This window comes from Cygnus atratus, chromosome 3 (assembly GCF_013377495.2).
Source record: "Cygnus atratus isolate AKBS03 ecotype Queensland, Australia chromosome 3, CAtr_DNAZoo_HiC_assembly, whole genome shotgun sequence".
Taxonomy (NCBI): Eukaryota; Metazoa; Chordata; class Aves; order Anseriformes; family Anatidae; genus Cygnus; species Cygnus atratus.
In genome coordinates, this window is record NC_066364.1 from 71,762,436 (window position 1) to 71,779,431 (window position 16,996).

Below are 16,996 nucleotides of genomic sequence, written 5' to 3' on the forward strand. Positions count from 1 at the left end.
CTTTGTATTTTGCAACCCTCAATGGATTTCTCTTGAACAAATACATCCACTCCACTGGAGGCCATACAAGCTTTTGATATCTTCAATATTCTGTTTCACAGACTAACTAAATGCTTTCTGAAAAATATCCTCCTTTTGGTTGTTTTAAGCTGCCACTTCCTAGATCCGTTCGTGTCCATAGTTCCTGCATGGCCCTCAGACTGCTCCTGCAGCCTAATATTTGTGTGTCGTACTGAGGTATACCCAAACCACTTCCCAGCAGTGAGCCAACGGTGATGAGGCTGCTGCCTTCGCTAGTGTCAGTAGGAGGCACGGTCTGGAATTCACTGTAACGAGGAAGGAAAGACCCAGACGAGAGGTTCACTGACTTCACAGGTATGCTCTGTGAAATAACCTGACGGCACAAAGTCTTGTCGCTTTGCTGCTCTAATGTCTATCACGAGGAATTCATTTTCCTTGAGGAACTGGAAAGAAGATAGCTTTGAAATATAGATAATGGTAATAAAGGAAACTCTAGCTACCTGGTCTGATTCAGTAGGTTGACTTGCTGAACTAGGGCTCAGGAAACTATTATTTTTCCACTTGTATCAATGGCTTACTGAGCGACACTAAAAAAGTCATTTATAAATCATATTGCCTTATTAAACCTGCTTTGCAACTGGTTAAAAGCTTTCCATATTCTCTTTTTCTGTTACTTTTTTTTTCTCATTGATTTATTTCTTCTTAAAATCAATGGGTCATCGCTGTTGTCCCAGCAGATGAAGAAGCTGATGGTGCAAAGGTGTGGAATCCAGTTTGACCCTTTCATCCAAGAGAGAGAGATCTGTTTTGCCACAAAGGGGTAGTGGGTAGGGAAGAGAGAGAAGTGATTTCATCTGGACTAGGAATTACTTTAAATAATGTATTTATTTAACCCATTAAGTATTTATTTTATGCCAAATACAGACCAAATTGCCAAATATGACAATTCTAGCAAATTCTAGCAAATAAATATTAATGATAAATGGTAAGAGATTGTTAAAGAATACATTTTTCAAAATATTTATAGAAGCAATTATTTTTCTGTATAAAGTGTCTACAATGAGATGAAAAACCTGTAACAGCTATGTGCAGAAAATGGCTTGAGCACCCTGGAGTCACTGTTCTATCCCGAAAGAAAAAAAAAATTGCTTATACACATCAGAGGAAGATGTTTTATGTTCCACGTTGTCTTTGGTCTATCTGGTTTTATATTTTGGCTTAAAGAGTAACATATGTCAGTTAGATATAATTTATTTTGTTGTTTTTAGGGGAAAAACATCTCTACTGCAAGGAAGATTTTCAGATGAACACAAACTTTAAGCTCGCTGAATATGCTGATACATACTACAGCAACGGAAAATGATTTTTGTGAAAGCACATATGTACAAACTGTATTTTTTTTTTTTTTGAGGGGGCAGGGGTCTAATTCTGATATTTTTTTCCCTGGACAGGGCTAGGGAAGGGACCTCTGCCACAGCCAGTGGCCAGGCCAGGCCAGTCACAACAGTGTCTGAGCAACGCACAGTGCCTCTATTGCTAACCCTGGCATGACTGAGGTCCTCTGTAAATACAGCTCTGCCAAACGTTTTCTTTGTTATGAGCTCTCTCTTGGTTCATTTACCCATTAGTACAAATCTTTCTGAGCACAGCACTGGCCCGTGCTTCTTACCAGCTTTCAGCACTGAGAAATGTTTATCTATATTTTTCCCAGTCTGGGTATGACACCTCCTCTCAGAGGAGCGTTCAGCTGTTGTGTGTGCCATCCTGGGGGTTTTCCCTACTTTCGTCTCTACAGCAGAAGGCTTGAAGCCTACAGCACCGTTCTTTAAAGTCCTTGGGTAGTTACAAGCAAAATGTATGCATGCTCAGCTTTCTATCCATCCTGAGTTTTCTACTGTGTACTTCAGTCATACTTCCCCCAATTTGATTGTAGCATTAGGCTTGTCAAATTCTGCTGAGCATCTACTCAGAGCGACTACAGCCATTGCTTTCCTCATCTTGGCCAGACAGATTGAATAAGCTTTCCATACCACCGTCCATCATCCAACACAGTGTCTGGCTCCTCATTTATTACTTTGTGTGGAGCAGCAAGAAGAAATGTGCAGAAAAGCCCTCCAAGCAGTTTTGCTGAAGGCTTCACAGACCAACTAGCGTTAGTTATGTCAGAAAGCATAACAACGCCTGTTTCAGGGCACGTGCTGTAAGGCTCAGGTGCACATCACAGCACTGTGAAGATGAATGTAAATATACAGAAATAAACTATTTTCTCTCTTGTGTGGCACAAGCCATCTATCCTGTTTTGGGAGACGCCATACACAGTATTTCCTAATATTACTTTAGTTCAGCTGCTAAGGAAATAACTGTCTGGAAATATCAATATCTAGCACTGGTAAGTTTTCCACTCACAATTTTTTGTTTACTTCAGTAAGGTGGATCTGTAAGATTTCCTTCCCCATGATAACATTTATCATATCTTTAGATTTCATGTCAGTAAATGAGAAAATGTTGGAAAACTGCTCAAGACTGTTGTCATGTGTCGTCATCACATACAGATGCGATGCATATTTCTTAGCATGTTCACTATAATATTTACATGTGTTCTGCTCCTTTTCCTCTTGGATCAGGTTCTGACTGAAAAAATAGTTAGGAAAAATGTCATTTATTCCACTGATTTAGATGGAACTATTACAGATTCAAAACTGCACTTACTCTGGATGTGTCCTTCTTGTCTTGTGATCTACAGGTGCAATCTATTATTATACTCTAATGTGAATCTTTAATTGAACCATTTAAACAATACTGCTATTTGGCATTAATCTTGTAATGGCTTAAATGTGCCTTCATATATGCGTTGCTATTGCTATCTGTTTTCTTCTATGCTGTTTACTTCAGCAACTTGTGAATATAAAACATACAGAGAAATGTAGTACCAATTATTAAGAAATGGAATGGTGCTTTTCTTCGAAATGAGTTTACACGTAACCTTATTTCTTATTCTTCTGCTTCAGATACCTTATAATATTTTACGTACAAATATAATGGAAATAAAATGCACATCTATAAGACATTTAATATAGGCATGGGCATATTTATGAATGTGGCTATGAAAACGAACGTGTTTATATGGGATTAATATACAAATATGTGCTAGCAAGACAGGGTGAAGAAAAATCAACTGAATAAATTATACCACATATTTTAGTCCTCCACAAATAGCACATTATGCAAGCAATGTCTTGCATAGCTTCTTTCCCCTGAGAGGAACATGAAGAAAGAAAATTTAGGTTGAGATGTCATCCTTTAAAAAAATTGATTCAGTTGTTTCCCTGCTGTGTATGAAATCTGTTAATTCTTGAGTGTTTTGATGGAGGTGGCATTTTCATTTCAGTGTCCTTCAATTACAAGTGAAAAAGTCACACCACACAGGGCCAGGAAAAATGAAGCAAAAAAGAAATTTATCAGCTACCTCGTGACAACCAAGATGGAGCAGATGACAGCTTATTGTGATACATAGTACTAATGAGTTAGGTGAACTAACTCCTGAATTAGAGAAGGGAAAAATGCTTATCATCTCTGTCACCGTCTCAGGACAAAAATACAACACCATGGGGTAGTACATCTTCCAGGTGTAAGAAGTTTCATTTATTCACTTCAGCTCCACAACAGATACCTGTAGGTTTTTGGCAAGGCAAGTGGTCTTTATAAACCTTCTACTAGCTAACATTTCTCAGAACAGAGGAACCACAACTGGTTTCAGGCACGTCAGATGCAATTTCTAGCTACTGCAGATGAGGGAGCATCCATGAGTTTCCATTATCACATCTTTCAGTGCTGAGCTGCAACTTACATGGAGAAAAACATATTATAGATGAGGTCCCACATGCAGGAAAGAGCAACGGTTCATCTCCAGAAGTGAAAAAGTGAATGGAAAAATCATGTCACCGGAGAGCAAAACATGATAAATGATCATGTTTGAAAAGAGATGGTGATATATTTGGAGCGCATGATTAATGACAACAGATAGGAAAAGGAGGAATCTCGGAGATTGCTGAGAAATGCAAGTCAGAAGGAGGATAGAGGCAAATAATTCTGAAATAAATGCATGTGGGGATGTTTTTCTTCCCCGAGCTTACCTTGCAAGTGGGGGCTCTTTGCTACCACCACATTTATATCTGCTCATCTGCAAGAATGTGCTCTGAGAACAGAGTGAGTTAAGCAAGAGCAGGGTAGTGTTGCACACCTGTCTGGTACTGGCACAGGTCACAGAACCAAAGGTGGTGGTTAGCTCCAACACAACCATCCACAAGAGACCACAGAGACCAAAGCCTGTGAGAGAAGAATAGGCCAAAGTGTGAAGGGCTCCACTGATATCAAAGTGCCCTGAAGTTAAATCACTGGACTGGGCAATAACGTTTAAAACACTGAACAGTCTTTCACTCTGCATTTATTGCCTTTGTAAGGTGCTTTGAGGTTAAATCATTGATGTTAATTTTCTTGCAGATGCTCCAAATGGAACAGAATTAGCAGACAAATCACACCATGCTCCTCTGATATCTAAGACTCGAGTGAGTGAAATTACTTTGACTACCAGTGAAAGAAAGTACCATTGGTTAACTCTGGTGAAGTGGTCTGTATTTTACAGTTCTTGCCCTACTTGGTGCAAGTCCCCTGAGTAACTTAGGCCCTAGCTGGTAATTCAGATCCTTTATCATTAAGAAATATCAAGTTCTGGCCCAGGCACAAATAGTCAAGAGCCATAGTCCTCAAAAGCTAGACCAAGGATGTGAAGAAAAGAGATGGAGGAATACAGAAGTGCTGATGCAGACTTGCTCAGGCAGTGACTCAAGAACGGCCCTGATAGCGGCTGTCTTCCAAGGCGCAGTACAAAACAGAGCTCACGCTGAGTACACCGTGTAAGAACTTTCCCAGCATGACAAAGATTTCAGATAAAGTCAATGTGTTTAGACCAAAGTTGATATCCTTTCACAGTTTCATTGAACAATATCAGCTAGATTAGGAAATGTCATTAATTATCTCTGTAACTGCATTGGGAAGCCTAAACCTGTGTCTGCAAAACAAGGTCATCAAACGCTGTTTTCCTCCTCTCAGTAGTCTTATTTGAAATGCTCTAAAGCAGGCTAACTCATTAGGGGGGTCACAAATTAGAGGGTAACTCTCATCAAGGGCTTGCTTTTGGAAAATGCTAAAGAGAAAGGACCAGGGAAGAGCAGAAGCGGAACAGAAAAGGAAGGAAAAAGAGTAGAAAGAATTAGATGGGCAGTGAAAGATCTAGTGAGCAGCAAAATAGAGCAAGGACATATTGACAGTGGGTATAACATTAGAAAGACAAAAGTTTAGGTGTAGAGAGCAAGAGAAATGGAAAAAAGAGATGAGCAGTGCCACTGTGCTTTCTGTAGAACAGCGTGGCTCTGTGCAAGAGCCTTATGAATAGTTTTCACAAAGTATAAAAATAATTATTTTATTATACAGACAGCTGGAAATAAACTGTCCAAATCTCACTGGAGAAAGAACTTCCCAGAATCAAAAGTAAAAACAGCTCCGGATTCTCAAACAGTTTTTGTTCCTATTTATTGAAAAGGCACAGAGATCAGATATGAGTCTTAAAGGGAACTGAGACGGTAAGAGTAGAAGCAAGCTGCCTCTGAGACAGCCTGTACCTCGCAGCCGATACTGGCCACATGAAGCAAGAGTGTGAATCAGGAGAACATGAAATGATTCCGACATCTGAGACCAGGCAAGATGCAAGGAAGAATCCTAGAGTACCTGTTTATTCATCTCTGATTTATGAAACCCTGTCTACTGAAAATCATCCGCAACTACGAAGTTTCTGTAAGAGTTTCAGATCTTTGGGATATACTGCAACTTAACTATCAGTCATCGTGCTGAGCCACTCCCGAGGAAAAGGTAAGATTATGAGATTACATTCCAGAATATTTTAACATTGCCCCACAGCACCCAACTAGCTGAGATGCCAACATCATTACACACGGCTGGTAAATATTTAAATTATTATTTATAAAAGATATTCAGAGTGAAACAGTCCTGCCACGCTGTATTGGCAAAACATAGTTTAGGGTATATAAATGACTGGCACACAGCTCCCGCAAATGCTTATGCACACACTTAACTTTAAGCATGAGAGAAATCCCATGGATCTTGACAGAACTGCTGTATTCCCCAGATTATAAAAGTTAAGGAAAATATACAGAAAATGGAAAAGTTAGTTCACAGGCTTAGGATCTGCATGCGAGATTTCTCACCCCTGAATAATCTTTTACTTTTAAAATTTATTTTAAAGAGATTTGTATAGATTTGTATTTACAGTGTGTACTTCAGTATTTATGCAGCTCCACAGCCACCCTTGCTGTGTGGCAACTTTGATTCATTACCAGGTTGATGAATGTATATGCATTAGTACTGCAAATCAGAGAACCTTTTTTTTTTTTTTTTTCCTTCCTAGCTAGGGGTTGATGAATGCATATGTACCAGTACAGTTCTTTTATTTATTTATTTATTTGTTTGTTTGTTTGCTTATTTTTTCCTTTGGAGAAAAAAATGGGGAAGAACTGGGATTTTTTTCTGCTTTTTCAATTTCTTTCCTCCCTACTGGGTAGCTTTTCACATACTTTTCTCTGTATGCAAAGACACTGCTCTGAGCCTTGTGCAAATATAGGGGCCGATACATACAAAGTAGTATGCAGAATGAAGAACGCGATTTGCTTGTAACCTTCTTCTTTCTTTTATCGGTAAACAACTTAGAATTAGCTCTTATCAGATAACTGACATGAACTGTTCATGCATTGCTATGCCCTGACACTGCAGACCTTTATTCATGTTCCTAGTGTTAGCAAGGTGAGTAGTCACATTGTCTTCAGTGGAGTCACTCTTGTGTTTAAATACATGAAAAGATCATTTCAGGAATAAAGCTCTATTAGCACTGTTGTCTGCAGTGAACTTCGTGGTTAATACAGTTTTAATTCAACTTTACTGGTAAGTCTAATGTATTTTCTCTGTATAGAGTGAATGATGTTGGTACAGAGAGAAGAGTGGCAAAATTAAAAAAAAAATCACAGAAATAATAGACATGTTATTCCATTCTATTAGCTTTTTTTTTTTCTTTTTTTTTTCTTTTTTTTTTTTTTCTCCTAGCCTTTAGGGTTGTCCTTCAACCATATAGGCTAGAATCTTGGGTAAACAGATTTGGAACTTTAAGGAATCCATTGAAGGCTAAAACAAAACTTCATGGGCTGGCAACAATCCATCATATGGTGATACAAAACTGGAACGGGTAACGGCATTTAGCCAATCCTTTTCACTCATCCCTCCTTTTCCTCCTTTCTCCTCTTGCTTGTTTGCCCTTGTACGGGATTCATCCTTTCACTAAGCCGCTACTATTGCTGAGCCAGCAGAAAACTATTATGTTTGTGTTTGTTTATTTATTTTCCCCGCAGGTTATTATTCTGTTGGACTGAGTTTCTGAGCTGAATAGCATTGAACCACCGTGTGCCAGCAGACAGGAGGGGACCTGCAGCTGGGGCCACGCGTGGCAGCGGTGTGCCGTGGGCTAGAGCTGAACTGTAACTTCTGACTCTGTCTCGGCTAGGGTGGCATTTCACTGCAGCTCAAAAAGCTGAAGCTGGTGTACCTCCCCTGCAGTGCCAGCTTCCCCGTTCTGAGCTGCTGTCGGTGTTTGTGCCCGTCCAGTGTGGCTACTCAGGCCATGGCAGGGCTGAAAACTAACCCAGAGCAGCCCATAGGGCATGTTGTCTCTCACCCAGACCGGCATCTCGAACCTGCTGGCTGCCCTGTGGCACTGCTGATGTTGCTGGGAAGGAGGGAAGCGGAATGTGTAACTGGGGGAAAGGAGGGGTGAAGGATCAAAATGAAACAATAAGTATAAAAAACAATGAGCAGCTTGGAATCAGATCTAGCACAGAGGTAGATCTTCATGCTGTCTTGTTCATTTGGATGACAGGGGATGGGACAAGAAAAATAGTTAAGTATTCCAGTAATAGGCCTTCAGCATTTCTTTGTGCAAATGACTTTTGGATAGCATTCATGATCAGTGAACAGGATTTATTTAGACTGATAAGACAGGTATTTGAAGAGCCTAATTTTTATTTTTCTTTTTTTCTCCCTATTCTCGCCTTATCCCGCTCTCAGAGGTGCTTTCCTTCTCAACCGCAGTTTCCTAAGAACTAGGAGGTAAGCCCTCCTTTTGAGCCTTTAAACACGCCGCCAGAAGCTGACAGCTCACCCACCGCAGAAGCCCCGGGCCCACCTCAGCAACCTCAGGGGCCCTGGGGACCTCCCCGCGGCGAGGAGCCGCCTTGTGCAAGCCTCCCACACCGCGGGGAAGCCCGTCAGTCAGCAGCCCAGCCAACTTTCCCGCTCAGCGCCTGGGCGGCAGCCGGTAACGACCGTTACCCCCAACGGCCGCTGCCCCCAACGGCCGCCTCAGCCGTTACGGCGGCGGGCGGAGAGGGGTCGGGGCGGCGGGGCGGGAGCTCCGCCCCCCAGCGGCCGGGGCGGGGCGGGCGCGCGTCACGTGGCGCACGCCCCTCCCGCCGCCGTCACGTGCGGGCGGCGGTCACGTGAGGCGCCGCCTGACGTGCCGGGGCCGCCGCGTCGGCAGGGCCCGGAGGGAGCGGAGCGGAGCCGAGCCCATGGCGCTGCGCGGCCTCGCCCTGCTGCTCCTCCTCGGCCTCCTCCTGCTGGGGGCGCGGGGAGGCGGCGGTGGGATCCCCCCGGCGCTCGGCGACGCCTACCGGGAGCTGTGCAGGTGGGCGGCGGGGCGCCGCCGGCGGTGCGTGTGTGTGCTTGTGTGTGTGCTTGTGTGTGTGCGTGCGTGCGTGCGTGTGTGTGTGTGTGTGTGTGTGCGCGCGCCCCGGCCCCGGCCCCGCCAGGCGGCGTGAGGCGGGGCTCGGCCTGCGGCGGGATGGGGTCGGTTGGGCAGGGGCCTGCCGCCCGCTCACGGGAGGGCGGGTTGGCGTAGTCGGCGGGTTTCGTGTTGTTAAGGTGGCCTGCCCCGACATCGGCCCGTGCCGAGGTGGGACGGAAAGGAGCGTGAAGGGCTTCTGCCTGGTAGTTTGGCCCTGCCAGGTTCCTGAGGGCCCGTGGAGGGCCGTGCCGGCTCAGGCACGGCTGCGGAAAAGCCGGCAGGTGGGGGGAGAGGCGGCTGGGTGACCTGGGCTGTTAGCTAGAGTCTCGTCCAATAGGTACAGTGTGGGGACAGATCCCGGGCCGACCCACCTTTGCAGCGCCTTAGGCAAGGCTTGGATTTGTTTTACGGGAGCTGTTTTTGTGTGCCCGTGCTTCTACGTGGCCTTTACAGGGCTGGTGAGGCTGCGACAGCCCTGCTTCAGTGTGTGAATGCCAAAAGCTGGACGAGGAAGGAAAATGCTGTGGATAAGGGCAGGTGCCATTCTGCTTCTAAATAAATAAGAGCAGATGGGTACACAGATGAGGAAGGCCCAGTTGCAGTGGGGAAGAAAGATATCAAAACTTCTGTCTGCAGGAGCTAAAGTGTGAGGCTGCTTAAACTCTGAGTGTCTTTCTTTGCTTGCTTCTTGTAGCCTTACTACAGGTATGCTTGGACAGTCTGGGGAAAGAAGACCAGCTTTACTTTTCCGAAACTGTGAAATGTCGTGTCTTGCAGTGCCTGGTTTCGTCATGCTTTTTCTATTGTTCTCATGTGCTCCTAAAGCTGGCTGTGTGGCCATGTGACTTGCAATTAGCTGTGTTTATCTTCTGTGCCAAGGCGCCTCTAGGATTGCTGCAATACGAACACCTGGGAAAGAATACAGAGGACTTGGTTGGATATATGAAGTTACTAGTGAGAATGAGCAGAGCAGTATGCTTACTCCTTTCAGCATTTGTCCTGAAACCACAGCATGCTCTTGTGCTGCTGGAAGCCTTGGGTTTAGCATTTGGCTTAGCCTCAGAGAAGAGGCATGCCCTGGGCACGGGGAGATGACCTGAAGGTGAACTTGCTCAGCTCTATTAAGTGCTTCGACACATTTAAATGGGAGATGTCATAAATAACTCGTTACTGGACTTATTTGCATATGTCCATGGTTGCTTCATATGCCTGGGAACTTGCCACTGTAATGGCTTAAATGTGACTTCTCAGCACATAAGCTTCCTATAGCTCTTGCATGCTTGAACTTCATATTGCTTTTCCTTTTCTCGCACATTCTGTGATGTGATGTAGTAGATGTGGTTTAGACTGTATCACAGAAGGTGAAATGTCAAAGTGCATGCAAGGATCGAAAGCTAAAGAACATGTGGTGTAACCGTATGGCTGTTACGCATGACGTGCCTGTCAGAGAACTTGCCTGAAGCCATGTGCTGTGTGTGATGATTGGAAAAGGTGACAGGTAAGGTAGAGCGGAGCTAAGCAGGAGTAGGGGTACACAGTAAGTGTTCTCTCAGCTCCTGAAGCGTAGCAGCAGCTTTGTATGTTGTGCCATTCAAGCTCTGGTTTTCCTCTGGGGAGAACTTCCTTTGATACAGAAACAAACTTGTGCCGTGCATGTTTACGCTAAAATGTTAGCCACATCTAATAGTGATTTCTGTGGGAAGTTCTGCATCTAAGCTGATTGCAGATCATCATCCTGGAAACTGTTCCCAAGCATGTGAGCTTGTGATCGTGCTGGTTGAACCTGCTTGCAGAAGTTTTCTGGTTTCAATCTCACCTCTGCAATGTTTTCATACTGAGGAGGTGCTGGGCACAAGGCTGTACGGATGCATAGTGACTTAGGGATCAGCTTTCCAATCCCACTGTTGTAGGTTACTCACCTGTGTGCTGGGCGGCCTGGCTGTCGTGCCCCTTCAACAAAGGGAGCTGGCCGTGCTTCCCTCAAAAGCAATGCCTGCCTCTTTCTAGCCATGCTTCGTAGTGGTTGGGGCAGGGGGGTGTTCCTTCCTAGCAGTCGTCTCGTGGGTTTGAGAACCAGGAAACTGAGGGTGGTTATGAAAATGGTGGCGGTAGCTGTCTTGTGCTTCGTTGCATTTGGGCTGGTTCACTACCATTCAAACCCCAAAGTGGCTTGTGGTTCGAGTTAGCGGATGCATGTACAGTGTGAGCTGCCGGCCTTCTTTCTGCAAGCTGTTCATTTCAACACCGGAGCTACTTGTTCGCAAGGCAAACTAAACTCGCTGATGCTCCTATCCCTTTTCATGCTGCTTCTTTGCTTTGTCAAAAAATGCCAAGCACTTTATTGAGCTTAGAATTTGCTAGAAAGTATTTTAACTTTCTTTAAGACACTGAAGCAAGGACATAAAGCTAGGTAGCTGGAAAGACTGACCTGCGGGCAAGTCTAATCCAAGTATGTGTTTGGACACTGCTTGCACAACCGCTGTCAGCCGTAGCCTGGATTGGTGCTGCCTCCAGCAGGGGATCCTCCCTGCCTGCTGCTGCTGCCTGCTGTGCCCAGCCAGTCGCTGCAGTGAGCCAGGCCTGGGGCTGGCTCCTCTCCTCTCTGTGCACTTGGGCATGCACCTGTTGTTTGTGCAGAGGTAATTCAGAGGCAGAGCAGTTCTTGGATCCAGCTTGTGTCGCCAGCAGAGGCCAGAAATAAGCAATGGGGAAGGGGAAGGCAAAGAAGAGGGGAACTTCCCCTGTAAGGTGGAGGTGGATCTGTTTCAGGCCTGTAACTGTGAGATAAAACCAACTGTGGGCTATCTGGAAACAGGTGCTGTCATGTAATTTCAGCAGAAGTAGCTATTTCACAACTTGTGTCAAGGCGGATACTTCTGAACCAACCACCTTCGATCCCAGCTCTCCCAGAACGGCACCAGAAAGGACTGCCTGGGTGGTGTGAGGCACGAGTGTGCGGCTTTGCTCCTCTCTCCTGGGGTCTGCAGGAGCTGGGGATGCCTTGTGGAGTGGTGGCACTGGAGGCTTTTCTGCCTCTTGTGGCAGAGCACAAGCCAGGTTTGCGGCCTGTCTGGAGGCGGTGCTTTGGAAATAACTGGATATTTTCCTCCCCAGGTTGTGCTTGCTGCTTTGGCTCTAGCTGCAACCCAGAGCAGGCAGTGAGGTTAATGCTTGTGTACGCTCCACCCTTACAACCAAGTCTATTGCTTGTTAGAGCAGCTGCTGTAACAGCTCCCTTAGAACGAATTTGGGATATCCTAAGCACTTCCAATGGCAACTCTTTGCTAGCTGGATGACCTTGGATGGACCAGGTAAGGGGCCAAGCAGGATGAATAACTGCTGGCAGGAGGCGCCTGCTGAGCAGCTGGAGGAAGGCAGTTCACGTGGCCCGGCTGCAGCCGGCATGGCCAAGTGATTGCAGACAGGCTGTTTCCCTGATGGCAGAGATCAGTTTGTAAGCATCGGAAAGCAGAGCACATGCCAGGGGGCTGCGGTGAGGTCCTGTGCCTGGGCATTCATTTAGCGTCAGGAGCTTTTCTTGTGAAATAAATAATTCTTTCTTTGGCTGTGGATGTGCATTTTGCAGCTCTTAGTTGAGAACAGCTGCTTAGACTACATCCAACCTGCTGTTAAGCTCTGGTGTGTTTGGTCAGTGCAGTGAATAAATCTTCTCCTTCCACCCCTGTTCTTTTAAAGAAAAGGCCCTTCAGCTTCCCTGAAAGTAGCTGTGCTCTGAAACTGGCGTAGGCTTTAATTTGTGTGTGCCATTGAAGGTGTGGTTTGGCACACGATGAAACAAGAAATCACACATTTACTTGCCCTGGATTGTTTAGAAAAATTCCTCGGACTTCCTTGTGTAGGGGTCTGTGACAGGCCAGAGAGAGGCTGACTTCAGTGGCTGTTTTGTTGCTGTTTTGTGAGCGTTGTCATCTTGTTTCTTTTCTGCTCCTGGCATGTGGGTGAGCGGACTTAAAGGTGTTGATGTCCTCTGTTTCATAACAGGGAACTGGGAAAGCAAGAAACTAATCTCTAATATAATGATAATTCTGTTGTACGAAGGACTCAGATTCTTGTTCAGTTCACAAACAAGCTTTAGTTTCCAAATTCTCTATGGGTGTTAAAGAACACTCCAGCTTGATCAAAAAATGTAATTCTTTGCCTCTTTTGTAATCTGCTGAAACAAGTCAAAAAGAGCACTGGAGCCTCTGGGAGTTCTTCAGCAGAGTGTTAACTCTCCAGGGCTTCCTCTTAAAGTTGTGTTTTGATTGAAACACATGTTCTGCTGGAGGAAAAAATGATTTTAGTCTTAATTTCTGTTTTCAGAGCCCTTGAAGTCAGGTTCTTCCAACTTATTCTGTGTGATTGCCTTGTCAGGCTTTCTTCCTTTCCTGGTTTTCCTCTACTATAACTTAATTGGCATCATCTTCCTGCACAGAGATTGTCCACTTCTGAGCCACTTTCTTGTATTTCTGAGCTAATCAGTATGATTGTAAAATGTCAGCTCTGCGTACCGGGGAGGAAAGAACAATGGCAAGTATTTGTTTAGGATTGAGACACAATCCTTGAATCTGATCCTTGATCTGATTAAAAAATAGTTTCACTAGTGTTTCAGGTATGACTCGGTACCTGGTATGTTGGGGTTTTTCTGAGCTTTCTCTTTCTGTAATAAGATGTTTTTCAGTTTGCAGAGGGAGCTCTTGTATTTGTCCCCTGCTTGTTCCAGCCACTAGCAGATTGAAATTAAGGCTGCTGTAATATGAGGAAGTCGAGAGCTGTACTCAGCAATTAAATGGAAAACTGCGTAGTATTTTACTGCTGGCTCTTCAATTAGAGATGAGATTCACTGGATTTCAGAGGGGCTCTTAGAGGATTCAAAAACTGGAATATGGGAGCTGAGCTGCTGTCGCCCCGTCCTTACCGAAGAATTGGGCTTCTGAAGTAGAACAAGGGTGGGTTCTCCTGGGGGGCCTGGGGCATGGCAGTGCCATGTGATGTAGCACCTACAAGTCGAAGTGGAGGCAGCTGAACCGTGGGGGTGAAGCTTCTGGTTGACTTCTCGTATCTCGATAGCTGAGAGAGGGGAGCTGAGCTTCCTTGATAGGCTTGGTGCTAATCTGTAGATGAAAGCAAATGCTTGTTTGGGTCAGATTCATTAAACCTTAGGAGAATTGTAAATATCAGGAATACCTAGGAAGTTGCTGTGTTGTCTTCGATTTTCTGTTGTCACGAGTGTGCATCAAATCCCACTGAAGTTGCCGTTTCAGATGGAGGGGGAAATCTAGGGGATCTCTTACACTGCAGAAATCAATTTAATTCAGAGGATGCATACTCCTGCCAGAACTAGAAGAGATCAGAGCCAAGCTGATGGTGCATGTTTACTGAGCTGGGCCTCTTTAGCAGAGCTTGGACGGTGCTCCCTGCTGGTAGGCCAGCCTGTCTGGAGAGCTCCTGACCAAAACCAGCTGACCCGGGCACAGCTCCAAAGCGAGCAGTGCCATGTCATGTAGCTCACCACATCTGTTCTGTCATCTCAGTGCTTGTGATGAGGGAAACTAGGCCTTATTCAGCCTCAGAAATACGGTACATTTGTTTGTTTTCTTGCTCTGATTTATTCCCCATTGTGTTACCTAGAGCTTCATGCTCCTTTATCAGATTTTGCTCAGCTGGTTTTCTGATATGGCTGTTGTAGCTAGCTGTCACGATCCCTTTTTGTCCCTCATGGATAGCTCTGCTTCCTTTTCAGTTTCTGACATTACCCTTCAGAAACTGTCCCTGGAATACTGAGTTCTATATAAAAATGCATAGAGGTGCAGCTAGTCCAAGGAAGCATTGTTTGCATCTTTCTGTCTGAATGCAGTAAGAATCTCAGACCCAAATCTTCCCTTGAAGCCAGATGGATTTGCTGCTGGTGTTCAGGACGTGGCCTGCTGTTCCAGTCCACTTAGACTTGTGAATTTTATGCTATCATTGGGTATTGCTGAATGGCAGTGCTGTGCAGCTGGCCTAAGGTATTTGACAAATGGGCCAGGCTCTCAAGGAGAAAGGTCCACCACCTGTGGTGGATGTACCTGTTCAGAGTACCCTTCCCAGGGATTTGAGGGAGGGAGAGTGGTTGGTTGGGTACTGTAAGAAGTGGGGGAAATAGATGCTTCTCTAGTAGCTAAATCTGTTTTGTTCTTGGCCCTGACACAGTAACAACTATTTCTGATAGTGATACAGAACACAAACAAGAAACTTGATGTAGTTGTGTGCTTAACTTTGCAACTTGGTTGTTTCAGGGACTGCTGTCTAGAGGATGGCAGCACAGCCAATGTGGATACTAACAGACCTGCTTTTTTTCTTTTCAGTTACACATGGGAAGCAATTGATGCAGACAGACATGTACTTTATAAAATAAACTTCTGTTTTGGTGTCGAAGAGTGTGGGAAGACAAGTGCAGTGTGTGCATATGACATCAATAAGCAGAATTATATGTCAGTAGGTAAGTAAACAAGTGTCTTTCCTTCTACGCAGTCCAGAGTCATGTTAATGGACGGTCTTATAGCTATTTACTAATATGAAGAAGTTAGGAAAAAGATTTTTCTTAGAACAGTTTAGCACTACGTTCTGTTGTAGATTTACTATGTAAATTTAAGAAAATGTGATTTCAGATGATTACTTGACAGGACAGTGAAATTTATCTCCTCATCTAGTTCACGATGATCTACAGTGAGAAACTATGCAGCACTATCCCAAGTAGAAACAAGTGTGTCTACCTGTGGCAGGATGTATCCTATCCTGTGTGTATCCTCGTTTGAAGCTTGATACCAGACATAGGAAAAGCTTGAGGTAGAGCTCTAAACTATACCGCAGGCTAGCCTGATGTTAAATTAGCTCTTTCACCAGGGTTAGGTGACACTCTGTAATGCACTCTTGTACTGCTTAGCTTCTGGGATATCTTTAAGTTGTTACCCAAAGGAAGTTAATTATGCACAATCCTGTTTTCAGTTTCATGTGTCAAATCTGGTGGCTGCTTCAGTAGTTCTGAGGCATCCTTGGTATCCTAAGGAGTGGTGGACTTGAGGGGGCTGATCGAAGTATGAAACTGGTATATTCCTGGCCACATGCTTTGCATGTTTTCTTTGGTTGGAAGCGGCTCATGGTCTAAACTGTACTTCTGTACTGATTTGCATGGATGCTTTTCACTTTTGAGGTTGCTTCTTTTGATTCAGCTACTGAAACAATAGCATACGGATACCAATAAAGAATTTTTTCATAGCTGGCTGCTACTTAAAACAGAATGATGTGATAGCTTTCCAAAGGCTAGTATGTTTTCAGGTTGACTCCTGGTTGCTGCAGATCTGATGTCTGAATTTGGCTGTGTTTGTCAATCTCGCTTTCCGTTGGCAGACAGCTTTTATGGGAAGCTATGAGGCTTCAGTAAGTGTTTGAGCTTGAATTGCTGGAAGATGGTGAGGAAAAATTCTCACCTGTATGCAGATGAGCAGCATCTAGTCAGCCTCCCTTTTACCCACCCCCCTCCCTTAACCACAGAGATACTTTGGCTTCAGGCTGTGGTCAATCAGTGCTTTTCATGCTTTTGTGACCCTGATGTAAAATCACTGGGTGATGAGTAAAAGAATTCCTCAATTTGTGGCTGTGCTTTTTTTTAATGTAGTGCAGTGTATCTAAGCATGAGTTTTCCGGAATGGCTGGTTAGATGCATCAAAGTTCAAATTGCAGTAGTGTTTTGCAGTGTTTTCCACTCTGAGGAGCATGACATCTTTCTAGACCAGTTGTCTCTGCTGCTGATTTTTGTTCCCAAAATGTGTAAGTTTTGTTTTCTGCTGAGATGTATCTGACCTCTTACACAGTTGAGCCTTCAGCTGCATGTGGATGCAAAATGAAGTAGCATGCGAGCAACTGTTTTAACATTGTCCTGGTTGTACTGGGACTTCAGCACCATCAGACTGAGTTGGGGTCATGCTGATGTATTATTAAGCTGCTTGTTTGTCAATCCAAGTCACTTTTAGCAAGAGAAGAACAATCCTTGAATGCATGTCTATCTGGATGTAGACTCCCGTTGTAGGTTAG

The 16,996-nt window shown here is 44.6% G+C and overlaps 1 protein-coding gene across 1 annotated transcript in view; it reads left to right on the plus strand.

Moving 5' to 3' along the window:
• The first annotated feature begins 8,620 nt into the window (after positions 1-8,620).
• Positions 8,621-16,996, plus strand: part of IGF2R (insulin like growth factor 2 receptor) — a 55,582-nt gene continuing 47,206 nt past the window's right edge. Inside the window, exons 1-2 of the mRNA XM_035538378.2 lie at positions 8,621-8,824; positions 15,271-15,404. Of these exons, the coding sequence (XP_035394271.1) occupies positions 8,709-8,824; positions 15,271-15,404 (250 nt within the window). The 5' untranslated portion in view covers positions 8,621-8,708. The remainder of the gene's footprint in view (positions 8,825-15,270; positions 15,405-16,996) is intronic.